The 20519-nt window shown below is 47.3% G+C and overlaps 1 protein-coding gene across 1 annotated transcript in view; it reads right to left on the reverse strand.

Moving 5' to 3' along the window:
- The window catches only part of LOC144104474 (iris-like), a 150272-nt gene that overhangs the window by 111588 nt on the left and 18165 nt on the right, over positions 1-20519 (reverse strand). The window contains exon 2 of the mRNA XM_077637515.1: positions 871-1093. Coding sequence (XP_077493641.1) covers positions 871-1093 — 223 coding nt within the window. The remainder of the gene's footprint in view (positions 1-870; positions 1094-20519) is intronic.

The following is a 20519-nucleotide window of genomic DNA, read 5'->3' on the forward strand; positions in this document are numbered from 1 at the left end:
GAACATGGAACTTGTGGTTGAGACATAATAAAACATCAATAGACCAACACTGATCTGTTACGTAATCAAGATGCGGTGGGGCTGCTGTCTCCAACTGAGTCGACTGGGAGTGTGAAGTATGGTTGGTGCCAATAAATATTCATGTAAACATTGTTCTCAGAGTACTTGTCTAACTTAGCAGTCACATTTCGATGTCATTCCTGCAAGAACGATAACCAAGTGCGTTCAAGAAAAGACTGAAAATACGAATCCCGATTTCAAAGCCGGTGTCTCTTTAAAACACCGCGATGGCTGCCCATGGGAGTCCGTCCGTGGGTCGATAGGCTCGTGAGTGTCCATGGAGTAGAATATTCGTTTAAAGCTGGCAAGTGCTTTGAATAGGAGTATGACACATCATGCTACATCATTTCGAAGCTATTGTTTTAAAATGTCACGGTGTATGTGTGTCCACCGAACAAGCGGTCGTATCCGTTAGGTATATCCGCGAATCGCGCAAGCCTCTCATGTAGTCCGACATGCTGTCGCCTGTGCTACGTAGACAGCCTAGCCAGCAAAAGATGGGAAAGCAGCTATCAGACGCCATGGCAAGGCCAGATCTAAATCCACTTTATTTACAACCTACAAGTTGGGGGTCCCCCAGGGAAAAAGCTGTCACAGACAGCTTGACTGGGCCCTGGGGGCCTACAGGCAGCACAAAGGTGGCCCACATAGGTTGCGTCTCCGAAGATATTTCTCTCACAAAGCCGACGACACCAATGGCACCAATGATGCCGACGATGACGCCGGATTTTCTTCAGAACGGGAGCCTTAACGGAGTCAGCCGAAGCACTATCACCGAGCTATGAACCTGTGAGGCAAGCACCCCCTTACCCTTTGGCCAGGCGGCAGACGCAGGGCGGCGCCGATTTGGGAGGCTGTGTCCCCCCGGGCGCCCTCCAGAAGTTCTTCAAGGTCGCTTGCCACGGCGTACGGGGAGAGCACCACGTTGGCATCCAAAGCTGAGCGGCGCAGCTCGCGCATCAGGTCGATGCCCAGCTGGAGCAGGCCGCGAGATATGGCCATGTATAATTCGGAACCGGATTCCGGAGAAGCCCTGAAACGGCATTTGACCTTCATTGCGATGGCAGCGATTCTGCATGCTTATGCACAGCCAAGAAGAAAGGAAAATACTTGTTTCTTTCATGTTCGGAACGTGTTCATAATCTCCACAAAATTACACAAATTTAATTATTTGGCGTTTGCAGTAGAAGGGTACTTCAATATTGTTGTAATTTCTTGGCTAGGCAAAATTGGAGAATTTTTGTGCCTTGTCTAAAAACCTAATTACGCCTGCAGACTTCACGAGTTTTGATGTAAGCTAAATAATGACAAAATTATGGCCAAAAGGAGTTCGGATTTCAAAGACATTGATCCTTCTCACAATTCTCAATTCTCCTAACATGTCATGCTCTGGCATGTAAACATGTTTGTTGCGAACAACAAAATTAGTTCGAAGTTAGCGCACGAGCTGTTCGTATCCGTTTGTGTGTCCTCGCTTTTTACTACACTGCAGTTTGTTCATTGAGAAATTGAGGATGCTCCGCCTAGGCCAGTTCTGAGATGAATTGGTGTTACCATTTTTTCTCGTAGCCTTTACAGAAACTCTGACTTCTAATAATTATGACGCTGGAAATTTTCCAGGGTACAGGTGGACCTTATTGTATGAAAAGAATACAACTGAAGCTGCGCCCGTGCAACTAGAGGACCACCTAAGTTTTTTTTACTTCTTGATCTCGATGTTCTGCACTAAACGCATCTGAAAGCGCGATTCGAATCGTTGAAATAATACGAAGAAGGTTGTGCTGCTGTCAACAGCTCAGCACTTGTGTCATCTAGGATCTCGAAGCATGAAACTGACAGTAGAAAGATGAAGACGACGACTTGTTAGGACACGTAGCACGAGACGCTGTGGTAGATGGCGGAACTGGTTAAGGATCGCACGGGATATTCGAACGAACATTACTATTTCAAAGCGGTCACTGAGTCCACTGCACACAGTATTTGCAGTCGTTAAATCTGCACTAATATTTGCAATGAATATATCTACTAATGAGGAACTATTTGTAGGGGCACGAGTGTGTTCTGAAATGACATTCCGAAAGCCACCTCGATCCATAGCATCACAGAGCTTCTTTTGTGTGTTCGTCGAAATAAGGATCTAACTGATTGTCTGTCACAAAGCCAGATATATCACCAAGAAATTTAAAGAATCAGTCGAAATAACCGAAAGTCGGCCAGTATACGAAGCTTGGGTTGTGTTGGGTTTAATGGCGGAGAAGCATCTAAGGCTATATTGCGCGAAACTCAAGATGTAGGAAAATTGCTTTCTGCTGAATTTTACAACCATGAAAACCTATCAGTGGCGTAAATGGCCTAAAGCTATAGTTCGTGTTTGTTATTAATGTGAAATCAAAGAAAGCTTAAGGACGGCTATTAGTGAAAGGTTTAAAGAGGTTCCGGTAACCTCAGCAACCATCCTTGCCCTGGCAAGGATCTCGAGGCTCCCAACCCATCAACATAAAAAAAACCTCAGCCCTCTTCTCAGGAATCAGCGAGTAGTTAAAGTGTACCACCATATCTAGGAAGGTGCAGGGTCGGAATTTAGAGTTTTTCAATGAGACCTGGTTCCTTTAAAAAGCTAAAAACAATTGGGATATCAATAAATGTATCTAGACCTAAAATCAGTGTTGGGTGAAGGGGAGTGTGTTCTTTGTAGAATCGAGTAAAATATATTTTCCTTTGTGGCTCAATATCTGTGCATGAGACTAGGATGTGGTGTACTGTAATCTGATCTCCGCATTTTCCGCAAATAGGTTTGTCTTCTTTTGTGAGTAAGAAGTTGTGGGTAAGGTGTGTGTGTCCAATACGGAGACGGCATAAAATTACTTCCACGAAACGTTCCTGGTGACTACAGGTTTTCCATTCGCCCAATACGGGCTTTACAAAATGCAGTATGTTATTTGTTTCTCTGTCCCAGGTTTTTTGCCATTTAGCCTTGAAAAACTGTATTAATTTCATGCAGTCTCTATGGGGCACGCTGACTTTCTCGATTGAACGACTACCAGCCTGTACGGCGCATTTGTCGGCTTTTTCATTACCATATATTCCAACATGGCTCGGTACCCAGCAGACATTTATTATATGTCCCTGCGTTCTGACTTTTTCTATGTTGTGTAATAGGTTTACTATGAATGGTTCGACTGCATTTATGCAGTATAATGCCGTGAGCACGCTAAGTGAATCTGTGTAGATTATGCTCTCTTGAATGTTATTCTTTATTATTCTACCTAGAGCGACAGAAACTGCATAACATTGCGCAGTAAAAATGGATGCACAGCTTGGCAACCTAACTATTTTTGCCAGTTTCCTTGCACGACTGCGCTTCCAACATATTTTGTTGTTTTTGAGCCATCAGTGTAACAATCCCTGTAGTTCACGTATTTTTCTTGCAGGGCGCGGTATTCCTGGAATATGTGCTCGTGTGGTGTTTATTTTTTCTTTCGGAGGTGTGTTAACGTGAAGTCACATACAGTACGAAGGCTGTAGCATGGGGGCAGTGGGTCGTGCCTTGAGGCGACATCAGGAAGGGTGTCTAGTATTTCCAAGTTTCGGCAAATCTCCTCGAGGCGGAGAAGCAAAGGTCTGACTGAGTGGGGTTTGTCGTTGAGCAGTGTGCTGGGTGGGGCACTTGGTAACTATGGGATAAGAGAGATGTTTTTGGAGTGAACGGAACTTTAAGACATATGTGCATGCGAGCATAGCTCTTCTGTCTGTAAGGGAGGGTTCATTGATTTCGACATAGAGACTATTTATGAGAGATGTTCTGTATGCGCCAGTCGCAAGACGTAAACCAAGGTTATGCACTGGGTCAAGTCGCTTTAGATATGACGGCCTCGCGGACCCATACACAACGCATCCATAGTCTAGGTTAGAACGTACTACAGACCTATAGGTTTGAAGAATACATGTTCTATCAGATCCCCTGCGTTTTCTTGACAAGACTCTCAATATATTCAGGAATTGGCAGGCTTTTTATTTTTGGTAATATTTATGTGTGGCGTGAATGTGAGTTTCTTGTCAAATGTTACGCCCAAAAATTTATGTTCTTGTTTTAATGGAAGTATTATTTCATTTAAGTTCAGTGTGGGATCAATCTGTAAACCTCTTTTGAGCGAGAACAGAACCACAACTGTTTTTTGTGGGGAGAACTTAAATCCATTTCTGTCTGCCCATACCGGAAGCCTATTTAATGATGGTTTTATCGGTCGCTCACAAGTTGATCGGCTGGAGGATGTGCATGCTATTTGAAGGTCAGCAACATATAGAGAGTACATAATGGAGTTTGGAATTATCCTACCAATGGAGTAAGAATGTATGTAGTAAGAATGCATGTTGTAAATATTTCATTTATTTCGTTTATGCTGAGATTTTGTAAAGCAATATTCTCTAAACTGGCCTTTTCTGTAAACAATTCCCATTGTACATTTTAGGCGCCAAAACCACACACACACACGAGAAGGAAACGAGACAGAGCGCCTCTTGTGTGTGTGTGTGTGTGTGTGTGTGTGTGTGTGTGTGTGTGTGTGTGTGTGTGTGTGTGTGTGTGTGTGTGTGTGTGTGTGTGTGTGTGTGTGTGTGTGTGTGTGTGTGTGTGTGTGTGTGTGTGTGTGTGTGTGTGTGTGTGTGTGTGTGTGTGTGTGTGTGTGTGTGTGTGTGTGTGTGTGTGTGTGTGTGTGTGTGTGTGTGTGTGTGTGTGTGTGTGTGTGTGTGTGTGTGTGTGTGTGTGTGTGTGTGTGTGTGTGTGTGTGTGTGTGTGTGTGTGTGTGTGTGTGTGTGTGTGTGTGTGTGTGTGTGTGTGTGTGTGTGTGTGTGTGTGTGTGTGTGTGTGTGTGTGTGTGTGTGTGTGTGTGTGTGTGTGTGTGTGTGTGTGTGTGTGTGTGTGTGTGTGTGTGTGTGTGTGTGTGTGTGTGTGTGTGTGTGTGTGTGTGTGTGTGTGTGTGTGTGTGTGTGTGTGTGTGTGTGTGTGTGTGTGTGTGTGTGTGTGTGTGTGTGTGTGTGTGTGTGTGTGTGTGTGTGTGTGTGTGTGTGTGTGTGTGTGTGTGTGTGTGTGTGTGTGTGTGTGTGTGTGTGTGTGTGTGTGTGTGTGTGTGTGTGTGTGTGTGTGTGTGTGTGTGTGTGTGTGTGTGTGTGTGTGTGTGTGTGTGTGTGTGTGTGTGTGTGTGTGTGTGTGTGTGTGTGTGTGTGTGTGTGGTTTTGGCGCCTAAAAAGTACAATGTTCAAGTACCAACTTGCCCAACAAGAAGTCATCTTAAACAATTCCCAGTCAGCTAAGTGTAACTTCCAACTCCGTGGTTTCGTCGGTATGGCAGCTAGGCTTATTATGACAGGAAAATGATCGCTCTAATACAGGTTGTCAAGAACATCCCATTTAAAGTCGGTAAGAACAATTGTTGAACAAAAAGGTAAATCTAGGCAGCTCGTTTTCCCGCTGCTGGGAGAACAGTAAGTGTGTTTGCCTGTGTTCAAGAGGCAGACATTGTTCCAGAGGATGAAATCCTTTAAAATACGGCCTCTGACGTCCGTTTGCTCACTTCACCAAAACTAAGAGTGAGCATTAAAATCCCCAACTAAAAGATAGGGTTCCAGCAGTTGTATTAAAACGCTTTTTAAATCGTGAAGTGTCATGGCTAGGTGAGGTTCAATGTTAACAAGAATAAAAGCGCAACAACACGACACAAAGAACGAGGAAACCGACAGGACAGGCGCTACCTGTCGGTTTCCTCCTTCTTTGTGTCGTGTTGTTGCGCTTTTATTCTTGTTAGCTATGAACCAACATGCCCCGGAGAGTGTTTTACTGAGGTTCAATGTAGATGGAACATACTGTTATCGTTTTAAAATCGAGGACCGTGACAGCAATGGCTTTATATGAGGTTTTAAGGTCGATTCTATGAGCTGCCTCACCTCCCTAAACCACAATAGCGGCACCTCTAGAGAGCCTACTTAAGTTCGCTCGGTCGCAGCGAAAGACTTGGTACTTTTTAAGAATATTTTTTTCCTATGGTCCTAGGTTAGTCTCCTGGAGACAGAGTGCTACAGGAGAGATTGAAGTAAAGATAGTTACGTTGGTGTAGTTATTTAAATGTTCACGACAGTTACATTGAACTAGAAATGCCATGATTGCAGACTAGTTGGGTATTAGCTTTAGAAAGTAGGTTTGTGGGTCTTTTGGACCTGTTATAGGGACTTCATCCCTTTTTTTGCGCTCAAGAGAGCTTTACCGCCGCTGCAGTGAGGGCTAGGGAGGAGTTATGTCCATCACGTCACGAGAGGTGCTCGAGGACCACGGCCTAGCCGCGGGTGTGTGCGTTTCAGACCTCACCGGACGGGGGAAAGTCGTGCGGTATGCCGACCCATGGGCCGGCGCTCCCTGCTTTGAGGGTGGCAGAGCAGCCTTCATTGTCCCTGCCTGGGGCGTGGATGGCCCTGCCATCAGCTCGGTAGAAGCGGCCTCGGCAGGTGCCGGAGTGCTGTGTGGTGCCACGCCCCTGCGCACCACCTCAGCAAAGTTGGGTTTTGCTGTGAAGGAGAATGTGTTGTTAAGCGCTAAACGCTTCCTCGCTTCTTTGAATTAAATGTTTCCTTCGCCTTTATGGTTATTACCTCTTTTTTCATTTTTCCAGGACGGACACGCCTTGGAGTATACAGCATGGTCTCCTTCACAGTTTGCGCAGCGCGGGGCTGCGTCAGATTCATCAAAATGGTGATCCCGCGAAGCCAATTATCCGCAAGTTTTGCACCCGCGACAAGTTTGTGAGCCGTGGCCGAGCCTCTCGCAATTGAAACATTTGAGTGGGTTGGGTATATATGGTCTTACATTTATTTTCAAGTAGACTACTTCAATGCTTTCAGGCCCTGTGCTGGTGTTGAAAGTGAGAATCAGGTGTTTCATGTCTATTCCTTGTTATCCTTCCGGATCTTTATCTGCTGAACACTTATGAAATCTTGGTCGGCAAGGCCTTCAAGGATTTCTTTTTCAGAAAGGTGGATGAAATCGATTTCAGATATGACGCCTCTGACTGTGTTTAGAGATCGGTGTGACGTGACGGAGACAGGAATCTCACCTATAGATACAGTGTTTGCAAGCTTCGAATGCTGGACGGTGTCACCTAGTTCGAGAAGCAAGTCGCCGCTGGCCAATTTTGATACCTTGTACAGAAGGCCCAAGTTATCTGTCAGGCACTTTGCCACCAAAACGGGAATATAAGCTTTGCTGGTTTTTCTTCTGCTTAGCTATGAATCTCATGAAACTTCGGAAATGATATCCTTCTCTTCTGAAAAACCTTGTCTGCCTCTTTTCGCCCTATTTTTAGAGAGCCATCAGGTTTGGAATGAAGTGGAGCCATAAAAAAAATTTATTTTTTCGGTCATGGTGCCAGCCACGCACAACAGAGCCCAATAAGGGGACGGGACAAGAACTTGCAGGCAAGTCCTGGCCACGCCAGCTGTACACCTTAAGTATAACCAAATATGACGAAGCCAGGGAAGTTCGGCACACAAGGTTAACCCTAGCCGCCTGGAAAAAGGAAAACCGAAGAAGTGGGCAGGAGGTAAGAGAATTGTGAGAAAGAATCAGAAAAGAAAGTGAAAGATGGAGGGGAGGATAGGAAAAGGTGACTGCCAATTTCCCCCGGTCAGGACAGGCCGGAGGTGCCGTGTACAGAAAGCTGAGGCCAAAGTGGTGTGTTGCAGAGTGGCTTGTTGGGCGAGTTGGTTTACCATATTGAAATTATACCTGCGCTCAAAAGACACGGACTGAAAGATAAAGACACACACACACAGCGCTGGACTTACAACTGAATTTTTTATTCGGGAAACACTGCTCTTTATGTATAAATGATGTGTATAAAGAGCAGTGTTTCCCGAATAAAAAATTCAGTTGTAAGTCCAGCGCTGTGTGTGTGTGTCTTTATCTTTCAGTCCGTGTCTTTTGAGCGCAGGTATATTTTCAATATGGTGTGTTGCGTTCGCCGAGGGGCCTTAAAGGTCCAAACGCTCGGCATCGGTTCAACCACGAGGATCCTCTTTTCCCCGGACACGGCGATGCCACGCACAGCTACGCGCGGGTGCTCGGGTCCGTGGTGATGCACCGTTCACCATCATCCCCCTGCGGGGATGTCCCTGCGGATGCTCGCGAACCCTTGGTGTCGCCACTCACCAAAGTTTGCACGCGGCAGACACCCTGCTGCGGGGATGTATACGAAGCACAAGAGATTCATTTCAGAGCGCAAAGTAAGTCCCTCGTAATCTGGAGTCTCCCCACAAAATTCAGCCACTTCATCAGAGGTTGTGTTTTCTTTGATTAAAATAGAGAAAAGCGTGGCTTTTTGCGCTTGTTGGTGCTTGATCAAGCAAGAGACTATAGCGCAGAGTAGACAGGACCCAGATGAAACGAAAAGCACGAGCGCAAACTTCCAACAAATTTTATTTCACACATGCAACATATATATACATCAAAGGCACGTCATCACTTGTTCTAACAGTACCGTTGCCTCAGTGTTCTTTATGTGGTAAAAATCTCTTGTTTATGAGGCAACAGTACCGTTGCCTCAGAGTTCTTTATGTAATAAAGAGCTCTTGTTTCTGAGGCAACAGTACTGTTAGAACAAGAGATGAGGTGTCTGATGTATATATGTTGCATGTATGAAATAAATTTGTTGGAAGTTAGCGCTAGTGTTGTTCGTTTCTTCTGTGTCCTCTCTACTCTGCGCTGTAGCCTCTTGCTTAAAATAGAGATACCACCTCCTTACTTATCCGAACGATATCAAAGAAATGACTGATAAACAGGTGGATTGAAGACGTTTGATTCCTTGTTTGTGCCATGTATATGTGAGGAAGATAATAGAAAAAGCTATGCGGAACATTTCTAGTACAAGCGTCAATTTGTATTCAATATTTGCAACAGACCGTGGATTTTGGTGGAAGAAAGGTAATGCCGGGCATTTTGCTTTCCCTGTTGTTTTAAAATCACATGGCTGAAGAACCCTTAAACGAAAGGAGCCTAAAAAGTACGACTGAAACTACCGGTAAACAATCATGGACAGGGCACCAATGTGCCCGACACACACGACTGATGCAGCATCCGCTTTTAGAGCATAAATTTTTTCATGCCGCTTCCACAAATATTTCGACTCAAATGCATTTCACTTTTGTTTGCTGCGCCAAACAGCCGTTTGGTTTCCGGAGAAAGGTGCTCATTCACGAAGAGGGGGACCTTTGGCTTAAGGTTTAAATCCTGTGACGTAAGGTTTTGTTTCTTAGCCTTTTTTAAGAAAGGCGTCGAGCTTTACCCTGCGCGCAAACTACGAGGCTATGTTTAGCGCAGAAGAGTTGCCTGCGATTCGGACTGGATGGCATGCCTCAATATCAGTATATTCGAGAGGAACGCAAATAACGACGCCAAATTCCGCAGTTATTTCAATAATGCTTTCATCCTCATTTCGCGGGATTGCCGACACCTCGATGTTGGCACATCGGGTACATTTTGACAAAGCAGGATTTCATGAACTTGTGAATGCGAGCGCAGTGCATAACGTTCCTGTTGCAAACTATTCACACATTTCCTCAGCTCTTCATTTTCTTTCTTAATGGTCTTAACTGATGTCTTAATTTCTTCATAGCTTTGATTTATACAAGTCACACTGCTCTTAATTTCTCGGATATATTTTCTGAGTTCTCGCTCTAAAACTATTAAATCCTTGCTTTAGTTCATGCTTGAAATCTTAAAACAGTTTCACAAGTTTTTTCGAAATTTGAGACAATCGTACTGAGCGGGCGTTCCGAGGCCGCACTTTTTATGCGGCAGGAACCAGAATAAACAAAAAAGAAGTAGTATTTCTGCTCAGACGATAGAATACACCAAAATAAATTTGCATGTGGCAGCAGCAATCTTGCGGATGTGCTTAAAGTTAAAAAAAGAAAGAAAAGTCAAGTAAATCACATGTAAGCCACAAGGAATGGCGCTTAACGATGTGTTCGCTCCGCCACTGCTGCTACCAATGTGGTGTCCGGTTGCTGTTGAAGAAATATGTAGCCTTTGTTGCCGTGATATCACCGATAGCCGTTAACTTTGAAGATAATTCAGATGCAGCCAGGTACAGGTACACTCCACTGCGGTGGGCAGGCTTTCAGCAAAACAAGAATGGGTAAAAGCGGCGCCAAGGCGTCGGACAGCCGGCGATGTTCCCGGGGACTGTGCTCTTGTAAGACACAGGAAATATCGCCTAACCATGCGCTCGCTCCGCCACTCCTGCAGCTGCTGCCAATGCTGTGTCTTTTTTCCCTTGAAAAAATATATAGTGTCAAGGCGTTTATTTGAAACACAGGTCGGTTGGTCTTGGTTGACCGGCGACACGACGGGCACACTCACAGGCGTCGTTCGAAAAACCCAGCTGCACTTCGTCTGCTTCTTCGTTGTCCCGCTTGAACTCGTCCGCTTCTTCGCTGCGCTGCGCTTGTCGGTCCCATTACAATAGCTTTTGTTGCCGTGACGTCATTTTTGAAGATAATTTAGGTGCAGCCAGGTAAAGGTGCACTCAACTGCGGTGGGCAGGCTTTGAGCGAAAACGAGTACAAGCGGCGGACAGGCATCGGGCAGCCGGCGAAATTTCTCGGGATGGTGCTTAACCATGTACTTGCCCCGCCGCTGCTGCTGCTGCCAATGCGGGGTATTTTTGCCGTTGAAGAAATGTATATACTTCGTTGCCGCACGTCACCGATAGCCGTTAACTATGAAGATATTTTAGGTGCAACCGGGTAAAGGTGCGCTCCAGTGCGGTGGGCAGGCTTTGAGCGAAAACGAGTACAAGCGGCGGACAGGCATCGGGCAGCCGGCGAAATTTCTCGGGATGGTGCTTAACCATGTGCTTGCCCCGCCGCTGCTGCTGCTGCCAATGCGGGGTATTTTTCCCGTTGAAGAAATGTATATACTTCGTTGCCGCACGTCACCGATAGCCGTTAACTATGAAGATATTTTAGGTGCAACCGGGTAAAGGTGCGCTCCAGTGCGGTGGGCAGGCTTTGAGCGAAAACGAGTACAAGCGGCGGACAGGCATCGGGCAGCCGGCGAAATTTCTCGGGATGGTGCTTAACCATGTACTTGCCCCGCCGCTGCTGCTGCTGCCAATGCGGGGTATTTTTCCCGTTGAAGAAATGTATATACTTCGTTGCCGCACGTCACCGATAGCCGTTAACTATGAAGATATTTTAGGTGCAACCGGGTAAAGGTGCGCTCCAGTGCGGTGGGCAGGCTTTGAGCGAAAACGAGTACAAGCGGCGGACAGGCATCGGGCAGCCGGCGAAATTTCTCGGGATGGTGCTTAACCATGTACTTGCCCCGCCGCTGCTGCTGCTGCCAATGCGGGGTATTTTTCCCGTTGAAGAAATGTATATACTTCGTTGCCGCACGTCACCGATAGCCGTTAACTATGAAGATATTTTAGGTGCAACCGGGTAAAGGTGCGCTCCAGTGCGGTGGGCAGGCTTTGAGCGAAAACGAGTACAAGCGGCGGACAGGCATCGGGCAGCCGGCGAAATTTCTCGGGATGGTGCTTAACCATGTGCTTGCCCCGCCGCTGCTGCTGCTGCCAATGCGGGGTATTTTTCCCGTTGAAGAAATGTATATACTTCGTTGCCGCACGTCACCGATAGCCGTTAACTATGAAGATATTTTAGGTGCAACCGGGTAAAGGTGCGCTCCAGTGCGGTGGGCAGGCTTTGAGCGAAAACGAGTACAAGCGGCGGACAGGCATCGGGCAGCCGGCGAAATTTCTCGGGATGGTGCTTAACCATGTACTTGCCCCGCCGCTGCTGCTGCTGCCAATGCGGGGTATTTTTCCCGTTGAAGAAATGTATATACTTCGTTGCCGCACGTCACCGATAGCCGTTAACTATGAAGATATTTTAGGTGCAACCGGGTAAAGGTGCGCTCCACTGCGGTGGGCAGGCTTTGAGCGAAAACGAGTACAAGCGGCGGACAGGCATCGGGCAGCCGGCGAAATTTCTCGGGATGGTGCTTAACCATGTACTTGCCCCGCCGCTGCTGCTGCTGCCAATGCGGGGTATTTTTGCCGTTGAAGAAATGTATATACTTCGTTGCCGCACGTCACCGATAGCCGTTAACTCTGAAGATATTTTAGGTGCAACCGGGTAAAGGTGCGCTCCAGTGCGGTGGGTAGGCTTTGAGCGAAAACGAGTACAAGCGGCGGACAGGCATCGGGCAGCCGGCGAAATTTCTCGGGATGGTGCTTAACCATGTACTTGCCCCGCCGCTGCTGCTGCTGCCAATGCGGGGTATTTTTCCCGTTGAAGAAATGTATATACTTCGTTGCCGCACGTCACCGATAGCCGTTAACTATGAAGATATTTTAGGTGCAACCGGGTAAAGGTGCGCTCCACTGCGGTGGGCAGGCTTTGAGCGAAAACGAGTACAAGCGGCGGACAGGCATCGGGCAGCCGGCGAAATTTCTCGGGATGGTGCTTAACCATGTACTTGCCCCGCCGCTGCTGCTGCTGCCAATGCGGGGTATTTTTCCCGTTGAAGAAATGTATATACTTCGTTGCCGCACGTCACCGATAGCCGTTAACTATGAAGATATTTTAGGTGCAACCGGGTAAAGGTGCGCTCCAGTGCGGTGGGCAGGCTTTGAGCGAAAACGAGTACAAGCGGCGGACAGGCATCGGGCAGCCGGCGAAATTTCTCGGGATGGTGCTTAACCATGTGCTTGCCCCGCCGCTGCTGCTGCTGCCAATGCGGGGTATTTTTCCCGTTGAAGAAATGTATATACTTCGTTGCCGCACGTCACCGATAGCCGTTAACTCTGAAGATATTTTAGGTGCAACCGGGTAAAGGTGCGCTCCAGTGCGGTGGGCAGGCTTTGAGCGAAAACGAGTACAAGCGGCGGACAGGCATCGGGCAGCCGGCGAAATTTCTCGGGATGGTGCTTAACCATGTGCTTGCCCCGACGCTGCGGCTGCTGCCAATACGGGGTGTTTTTCCCGTTGAAGAAATGTATATACTTCGTTGCCGCACGTCACCGATAGCCGTTAACTCTGAAGATATTTTAGGTGCAACCGGGTAAAGGTGCGCTCCAGTGCGGTGGGCAGGCTTTGAGCAAAAACATGTACAAGCGGTGGAGAGGCGTCGGGTGGACGGTGAAATTTCTCGGGATGGTGCTTAACCATTTGCTTGCCTCGGCGCTGCTGCTGCTGCCAATGAGGGGTATATTTAATAATAATAATAATAATAATAATAATAATAATAATAATAATAATAATAATAATAATAATAATAATAATAATAATAATAATAATAATAATAATAATAATAATAATAATAATAATAATAATTGGTTTTATGTGGAAAGGAAATGGCGCAGTATCTGTCTCATATATCGTTGGACACCTGAACCGCGCCGGATGGGAAGGGATAAAGGAGGGAGCGAAAGAAGAAAGACAGAAAGAGGTGCCCGTAGTGGAGGGCTCCGGAATAATTTCGACCACCTGGGGATCCTTAACGTGCACTGACATCGCACAGCACACGGGCTCCTTAGAGTTTTTCCTCCATAAAAACTCAGCCGCCGCGGTCTTTTTGCCGTTGAAGAAATGTATATACATCGTTGCCGCACTTCATCGATAGCAGTTACCTCTGAAGATATTTTAGGTGCAGCCAGGTAACGGTGCGCTCTACTGGGGTGGGCAGGCTTTGAGCAAAAACGTGTACAAGCGGCGGACAGGCGTCGGGCAGCTGGCGAAATTTCTCGGGACGGTGCTCCTGTAAGACACAGGAAATATCGCTTAACCATGTGCTCGCTCCGCCACTGCTACTGCTGCTGCCAATGCTGTGTCTTTTTGCCGTTGAAAAAATATATAGCCTTTGTTTCCGTGACGTCAACTGTGAAGATAATTTAGGTGCAGCTATGTAAAGGTGCACTCCACTGCGGTGGGTCAACTTTAAGCGAAAACGAGTACAAGCGGCGGACAGGCATCGGGCAGCCGGCGAAATTTCTCGGGATGGTGCTTAACCATGTGCTTGCCCAGCCGCTGCTGCTGCTGCCAATGCGGGGTATTTTTGCCGTTGAAGAAATGTATATACTTCGTTGCCACACGTCACCGATAGCCGTTAACTCTGAAAATATTTTAGGTGCAGCCAGGTAAAAGGTGCGCTCCAGTGCGGTGGGCAAGCTTTCAGCGAAAACGTGCACAAGCGGCGGACAGGCGTCGGGCCACCGGTGAAATCTCTGGGAGGGTGCTCCTGTAAGACACGAGAAATATCGCTTAATGATGTGCTCACTCCGCCACTGCTGCCTCTAATGCGGTCTCTTGTCGCGGTTGAAGAAATATTTAACCTTTGTTGCAATGAAGTCACCGATAGCCGTTAACTGAGAAGATATTTTTGGTGTAGCCAGTTACAGGTGACTCCACTGCGGTGGGCAGGCTTTCAGAGAAAACGGGTACAAGCGGCAGACAGGCGTCGGGCGGCCGGCAAAATTTCTGTGGACGGTGCTCCTCAAGACACAGGAAATATCGCTTAACGGTGTGCTCGCTCCGCGACTGCTGCTGCCAATGCTCTGTCCTCGTTTATAATAACTACTTTGTCTGCTTTCAAGCAATCAGGAATATTGCCGCTAATTAAAGACGCGTTACAAATATGTAGCTACCGAGCAGAAAGTATATCGCTGAAAGATATGATGCGCTCTTGTTTGACGTTATCATCCCCAGCCCCTGTGCTTTTTTTTAAAGATGTGAGGAAGGAGAAAATATACTTCCGAACAAGGTTCCTGGAAAATAAATTTTCGGCTCTGGACACGCATTTTTCTACTCCTTGACCAGCACCTACATGATTTGATGTTGGATCGGGAGTCAAGAAATGGTCTTTGAATTTTTTGGCTAGAGAATCATCGCAGTACTCGTTATCATTAAATCTTAGTGAGTTAGGCATCGTAATGTTAGAATTTCCCTTAAGGCTTCTGACTTTGCTCAGGATTTTCCGCAGAGCATTAGACACTGAGTTGAACTTTCGTTTTTAAGACTCAGTCTTGGGTTTTTAAAGATGACAGTTCACCTTGATTCGAACTTCCTTATACCATAATAGTTTGCCAACATCTCTCGAGCGAATAAATGTGTTGTATAAGTTACCGCTTTCCTTGATTCTTCTGTATAACTCATGAGTGACCCATGGTCTCCTGGATTTCTTATGCGTTTTATATGCGAAACCAAAGGGAACTCTTTAATGGTGTGCAAAAGGATGTTGTAACACAAACTAGGACTTACTCTTTATAAACGGGGTTCTATTGCACTGGTTCTATCAAGGGCCGAAAAACAGCTGTGATGCGTGAATTAGTTTTCTTTTAAAAGATAGAAAAATCATGGCAGCTCTTGTTTACCTGCTGTACGCCTGGGAACAAAATCGGGAAATGATCCTTCAAGTCAAATGTCAGAATGTCTGACCCGCCGCGGTGGCTGAGTGGTTAGGGCGCTTGGCTACTGACCCGGGGTTCCCGGTTTAGAACCCGACAGCGGCGGCTGCGCTTTTATGGAGGCAAAGCGCTAAGGCGCCCGTGTGCTGTGCGAAGTCAGTGCAGGTTAAAGATCCCCAGATGGTCTAAATTATTCCGGAGCTCTCCACTACGGCACCTCTTTCTTTCTTTCTTTCTTTCTTCTTTCACTCCCTCCTTTAGCTTTCTCTTACGGTGCGGTTCAGGTGTCCAACGATATATGAGACAGATACTGTGCTATTTCCTTTCCCCAAAAACCGATTGTTATTATTATCATAATGCTTGAAGAACAATGTTTTGAAGATGACTGGTGACACATAATCAATTAGTGATTCACTCCGTAATGCTATTTGTGTTGGCAAATAGATAACGTTGGCACAGTGGAAAGGAACAGCAGTGTTTAAAAACTTCGTACTGCCACATGTATATTGAAGTCCCCAATCAGGACAATCAGCATACATAACACATCTCACATCTCGGCGGACACCTGAACCGCGCCGCAAAGGAAACAATAAAGGTGGAACTGAAAGAAAAATGGAAGAGCTGCCGTAGTGGGGGCTTCGGAATAACTGTGGCTGCCGGGGGATCATTAACGTTCACTGAAATCGCACAGCACACGGGCACCTTTGTGTTCCGCATGCATGGATACACGGCCACTGCGGTCGAATGGAGCAGATTCGAAGTTTTGACAGCACACTGCCTACAATGAGATTCTTCACTGACTTGTGTTCCAACAGCAACGTCTCACTTTCGATTTCCGATTAAGATGCTCAATCGCATGAGGCGACAATGGTCGATCAGGGATCTACCTGGCACTTATGTTAGCGAAAAACAAGAAGCAAGAACTTCACAAATATCTCTTCGGTTTATTTGTTACTCATTTTAAGTACTAGGCGCGAATACACACAGACACAAGGAAGGATACGGGACAAAGCATCACTTACAACTGCTTTATTCGTAGGCACACCACACACACACGTATATAGCTGTCTTAGACGCAAGGAACACAATCAGATCAAAATCAATATGCAAGTGCACCGGTTAAAAATTTCTTTTCAGCCTTATACAAAGATACGGATCGATCGCTGACGCAAATGCTTCTTTTCTCTCCGTTAAAAAGAGCCTCAATTGATTCCCGAGGTTTTGTGTCTTTACTGGTAGCTAGAATCCGCGCGCCTGAAAATCGTGGCTCACAAGAGCGTGACAAGCAGGACCTAATATGTTTGGGTATGTTTGGCCCTTCTTTATCTTGCTCTACATTTCTTTCATGTTGCCGAATTCGGTCATTGACGCAGCGCCCAGTTAGCCCTACGTAGGAGTGACCGCATGAGAGGGGTATTTCATCCCCACCCCTTTGGCGCACTTCATAAACGGTCGCCCATGCTTAGTGCCGCATCCTTTTTTCTCTTCACGTATTCTTTCGATACGAGAGCATAGACTTCCGAGCTTTTGGGGCGCTGAAAAAACAAGCGGCACCCCATGCCTGCTTGCGACTTTCTTTAAATTGTGGGCCATATTGTGTACATAGGGCACCACCACAGGTCTCACCACCTCTTCTCGAGCGGATCTTCTTCAGCTCTAACCGCCATGGTCTTCATTTTTTTAGTAGGCTTTCGGCGACTGCCATTACAACTGAATCAGGGAATCCGGCTGAAGATATCCTGGCCAATTGGTAAGTAAAGATACGAAAGCTCGGGAATCAATTGAGGCTTTTTTATCGGAGAGAAAGGAAGCATGTGCGTCAGCGATCCATCCGTATCTTGGTATAAGGCTGAAAAGAAATTTATAACCATTGCACTTGCATATCGATCTTGATCTGATTGTGTTCCTTGCGTCTAAGACAGCTTTATAATTGTTTGTGGTGTGCCTCCGAATAAGGCATTTGCAAGTGGGTGGCGCTTTGTCCCGCATCCTTCCTTCTGTCTGTGTGTGTTCGCGCCTAGTACCTAAGATGAATTGTGACCAACTCGCCCAAGAAGTCGTTCTTTTAATTCATCACTTACACTGACGCGGCCGGAACCGACAAAAAATAGCCTTTCGCATGACACGGCACTGCACACGCGAACGACTATTTTCTGGCGGGAACACCTTCAACACACTAAACGATGTTCAGACGAATTATTTATGCTGTTGTACACATTGCACTACAGAAAACGAGAATGGGGACGTACGAATTTTTACGGAATGCCAAAACGCGGTCCGATCCTACGGCTTACGGTGCGGCCGTAGTGCGATGGCTGAGCGATTCATGTCTCTCTACAAAACCATTCAACCAAACCAGTTTACTTTACTTGTTCGATGAACACGCGGACAACCACCGAACGAGATTGCACATATAGCTGCGCGGGTGCTCCTTTATCTGCTCTTACGGTCACTCGAACCAAAAGCTGTAAGTTATGCATACAACGACGATGTCGCCGACAATACTGACTTCGATGAGCCACGGACCATCGCACGGGCCCACGGGTAGCAGTCTCCCGGAAGAGGCGTACCCTATTCTGTAGTGTAGAGCCGTACGGCGGCTTTGCAAAGGGACGGCCATAATGCCAGGAAGACTCGCGTGCTTCGGCGCTATGAGATAAAGAGCGAGCTTCAAAATATTCACGTCCTAATCTGTGTCCATGGCTCACAAGAATGTCCGAGGCGAAAGGACGGGCCTGATATTCGACTGAGAGCTTTCAGTCATGGAGCAAAGAATTTCTTTTCCAAGAAGACGTTGAGGAGCTAGTTGGTGTTGCATTATTACTAGGAATGTAATTGAACGCTGTTGATTTTCAGACAAGCCCACAGAGAGACAGCACAGGACGGGTGCTGGCTCCAGGAAATTTAGGAAATTTAGGAAATTTAGTTGATTCTAACTGGTACCTTTTATCGTAAAAATCGCCTAAAATGAAATGCGTCTTAGACGCGAATACGAAAATAAAACTACACCGCCAACACCCTATTGCCATAAGCGTCGCGGCAGAGCATTTGTTGGGCGCAGATATTATTGATATCGCCTACCTAGCTGTACTGCAGTGGTAGATACTGATGGGCCGCGCAAGCATCTGCAGTTTCCGCCGCGTCGAAGAAGGGGACCAGCAGGCAACGGAGATAGCAATGATTAACTCGATTTATTATACACAGGTCCGAATCATGAGATAAACTGAGCAAACTAAGAACAAATTGCTCATTAAATCGAAAAAAAAACAGTCAGTCATGCCTAGGTGCGTGCAGCATATTCGGAGCAGAGGTTGCCGTTCATCTTTCGAGACCTCTAGGCGCCAGAAAACTCTCTTAAATCTTCTCTCAGCTTAGTGGGGACTAATTGATTAGCGACTACATATTTTGTTCGTCGAGCCATAGAGAAGAATTTCGTTCAAACTGAAAAAGCCAGTGACACGAAGGCGCGCGCGTGATCGATACTCGCGAGCAATGTGTTTCCTGCGAAGTCGTCACGCAGTTACCCTTGTTCTCGCAGAAGGTCACAAATATACAGAACGGAAGCCGAAAAAAATCGTTGGAGGTACTTAGTTATCTCCTAACAGCGGGCAGGCGAAATTCGTTTCCGACTCATTGACTCATTGCAGGGATTTGAATTTGAGCGGTGACGTCACGCTGCGCCTGCCAGTTGTTGCTTGGTGGCAGATCACACCACCCGCCACAGTAGCCAGTTTGCACACAGTGCAGTTGGTAGATTCAGATCGCGTGAAGGGGTCACCCAGGATGACCTAGGATGTATCAGACGGACGCGGACACGTGATCTATGATGTGACGGACGGACACCGCGAGGTCACGTGACCAGACGGACGGTCGCCGCGAGTATGAGCCATTAAAGGCCTTCGCCTTAAAACAAGGAAGGCGAAAACACAGTCCGTACCACGCGCACCGCTTTTTCCACGCTCCCACCCTTAGGTGTCCGTTCCTCGGGGAGGCGGACGGGGCCCCACTCTAGCCCCACAGTCCGGTTCTTTCTCGCCTGTTCCTGTGCTTTGTCCAAACAAAACTGGACGGGACGCTTAAGCTCCGCTGGATATAAAGGAAGTGGGCGCAAAACTTGGACAAGGACACCGAAGAAACACAAATGACGACTGACAAGCGCTGTAACGTGATAGCGTAATGGGTTCATAATGGCCGTATATGCGGCATTCGTCATTCTCGACTATACATTCATAGATCCCTGGTAGTCATTATACCACTCCTGGCGCAGTAGTGCTGCGGTTAAGCGATGCGTTACTGCCCTGAGATGGCAGGTGCGGCCACCGTAGGCTCTTGTGCGACATGGTTGCTCTTCGCGAGTGATCAATTATTAATTTAACTGCAAAATGCCACTGAGGTTAATTTGCTCAAAACTAGGTGGGCAAGTTACGATGACGCCTCAAGTTCACGTGACCCAGGTGGCCCACCGATTGGTTTTCCGGAGAATTTTCGCTCACAACGACGACGACAACGTCACCGGATTTTCTTCAGAACTTGAGTTATGACGCTATCGCGTTGAAACTGTAGCGACCCACGTGGCCGGCACTACCGAAATGCCGAAGAGGCCGGTTTCCCAGCACGCTCTGGGGAAAACGCTGGGGACCTTGGCCAGGGCAGGACGCTGCCGCCACCGCTCCGCTGTTGTCTCTTCTTTGGCAGCCCTCCAATAAGTGTGGCTGCGGTCGCCTTCCTGGGCAACATCCACATTGTGGTGACCCGTTGAGCCTCACCTTCTCCCTCAGCTGCGTTCCTGGATGGCGGGCTGGCAGGACCCAGCCTTCGACCCGCCGCTTCCGGCGATCCGGCCTCAAGGCTTCGTCGGGTGGTTCACTAAGTTCGAGGCTGCGCTGTACCTGAACGGCATCACCATCCATGCGTTCAAACACGCAGTCCTCTGCGATATCCTCCAGCCCGACCTGCTGCGACGCCTCGCCTGCCCTGCTTTGGGCAGCCGGCTATACGACGAGGTGC

The sequence above is a fragment of the Amblyomma americanum genome, chromosome 9 (genome assembly GCF_052857255.1).
Source record: "Amblyomma americanum isolate KBUSLIRL-KWMA chromosome 9, ASM5285725v1, whole genome shotgun sequence".
NCBI lineage: Eukaryota > Metazoa > Arthropoda > Arachnida > Ixodida > Ixodidae > Amblyomma > Amblyomma americanum.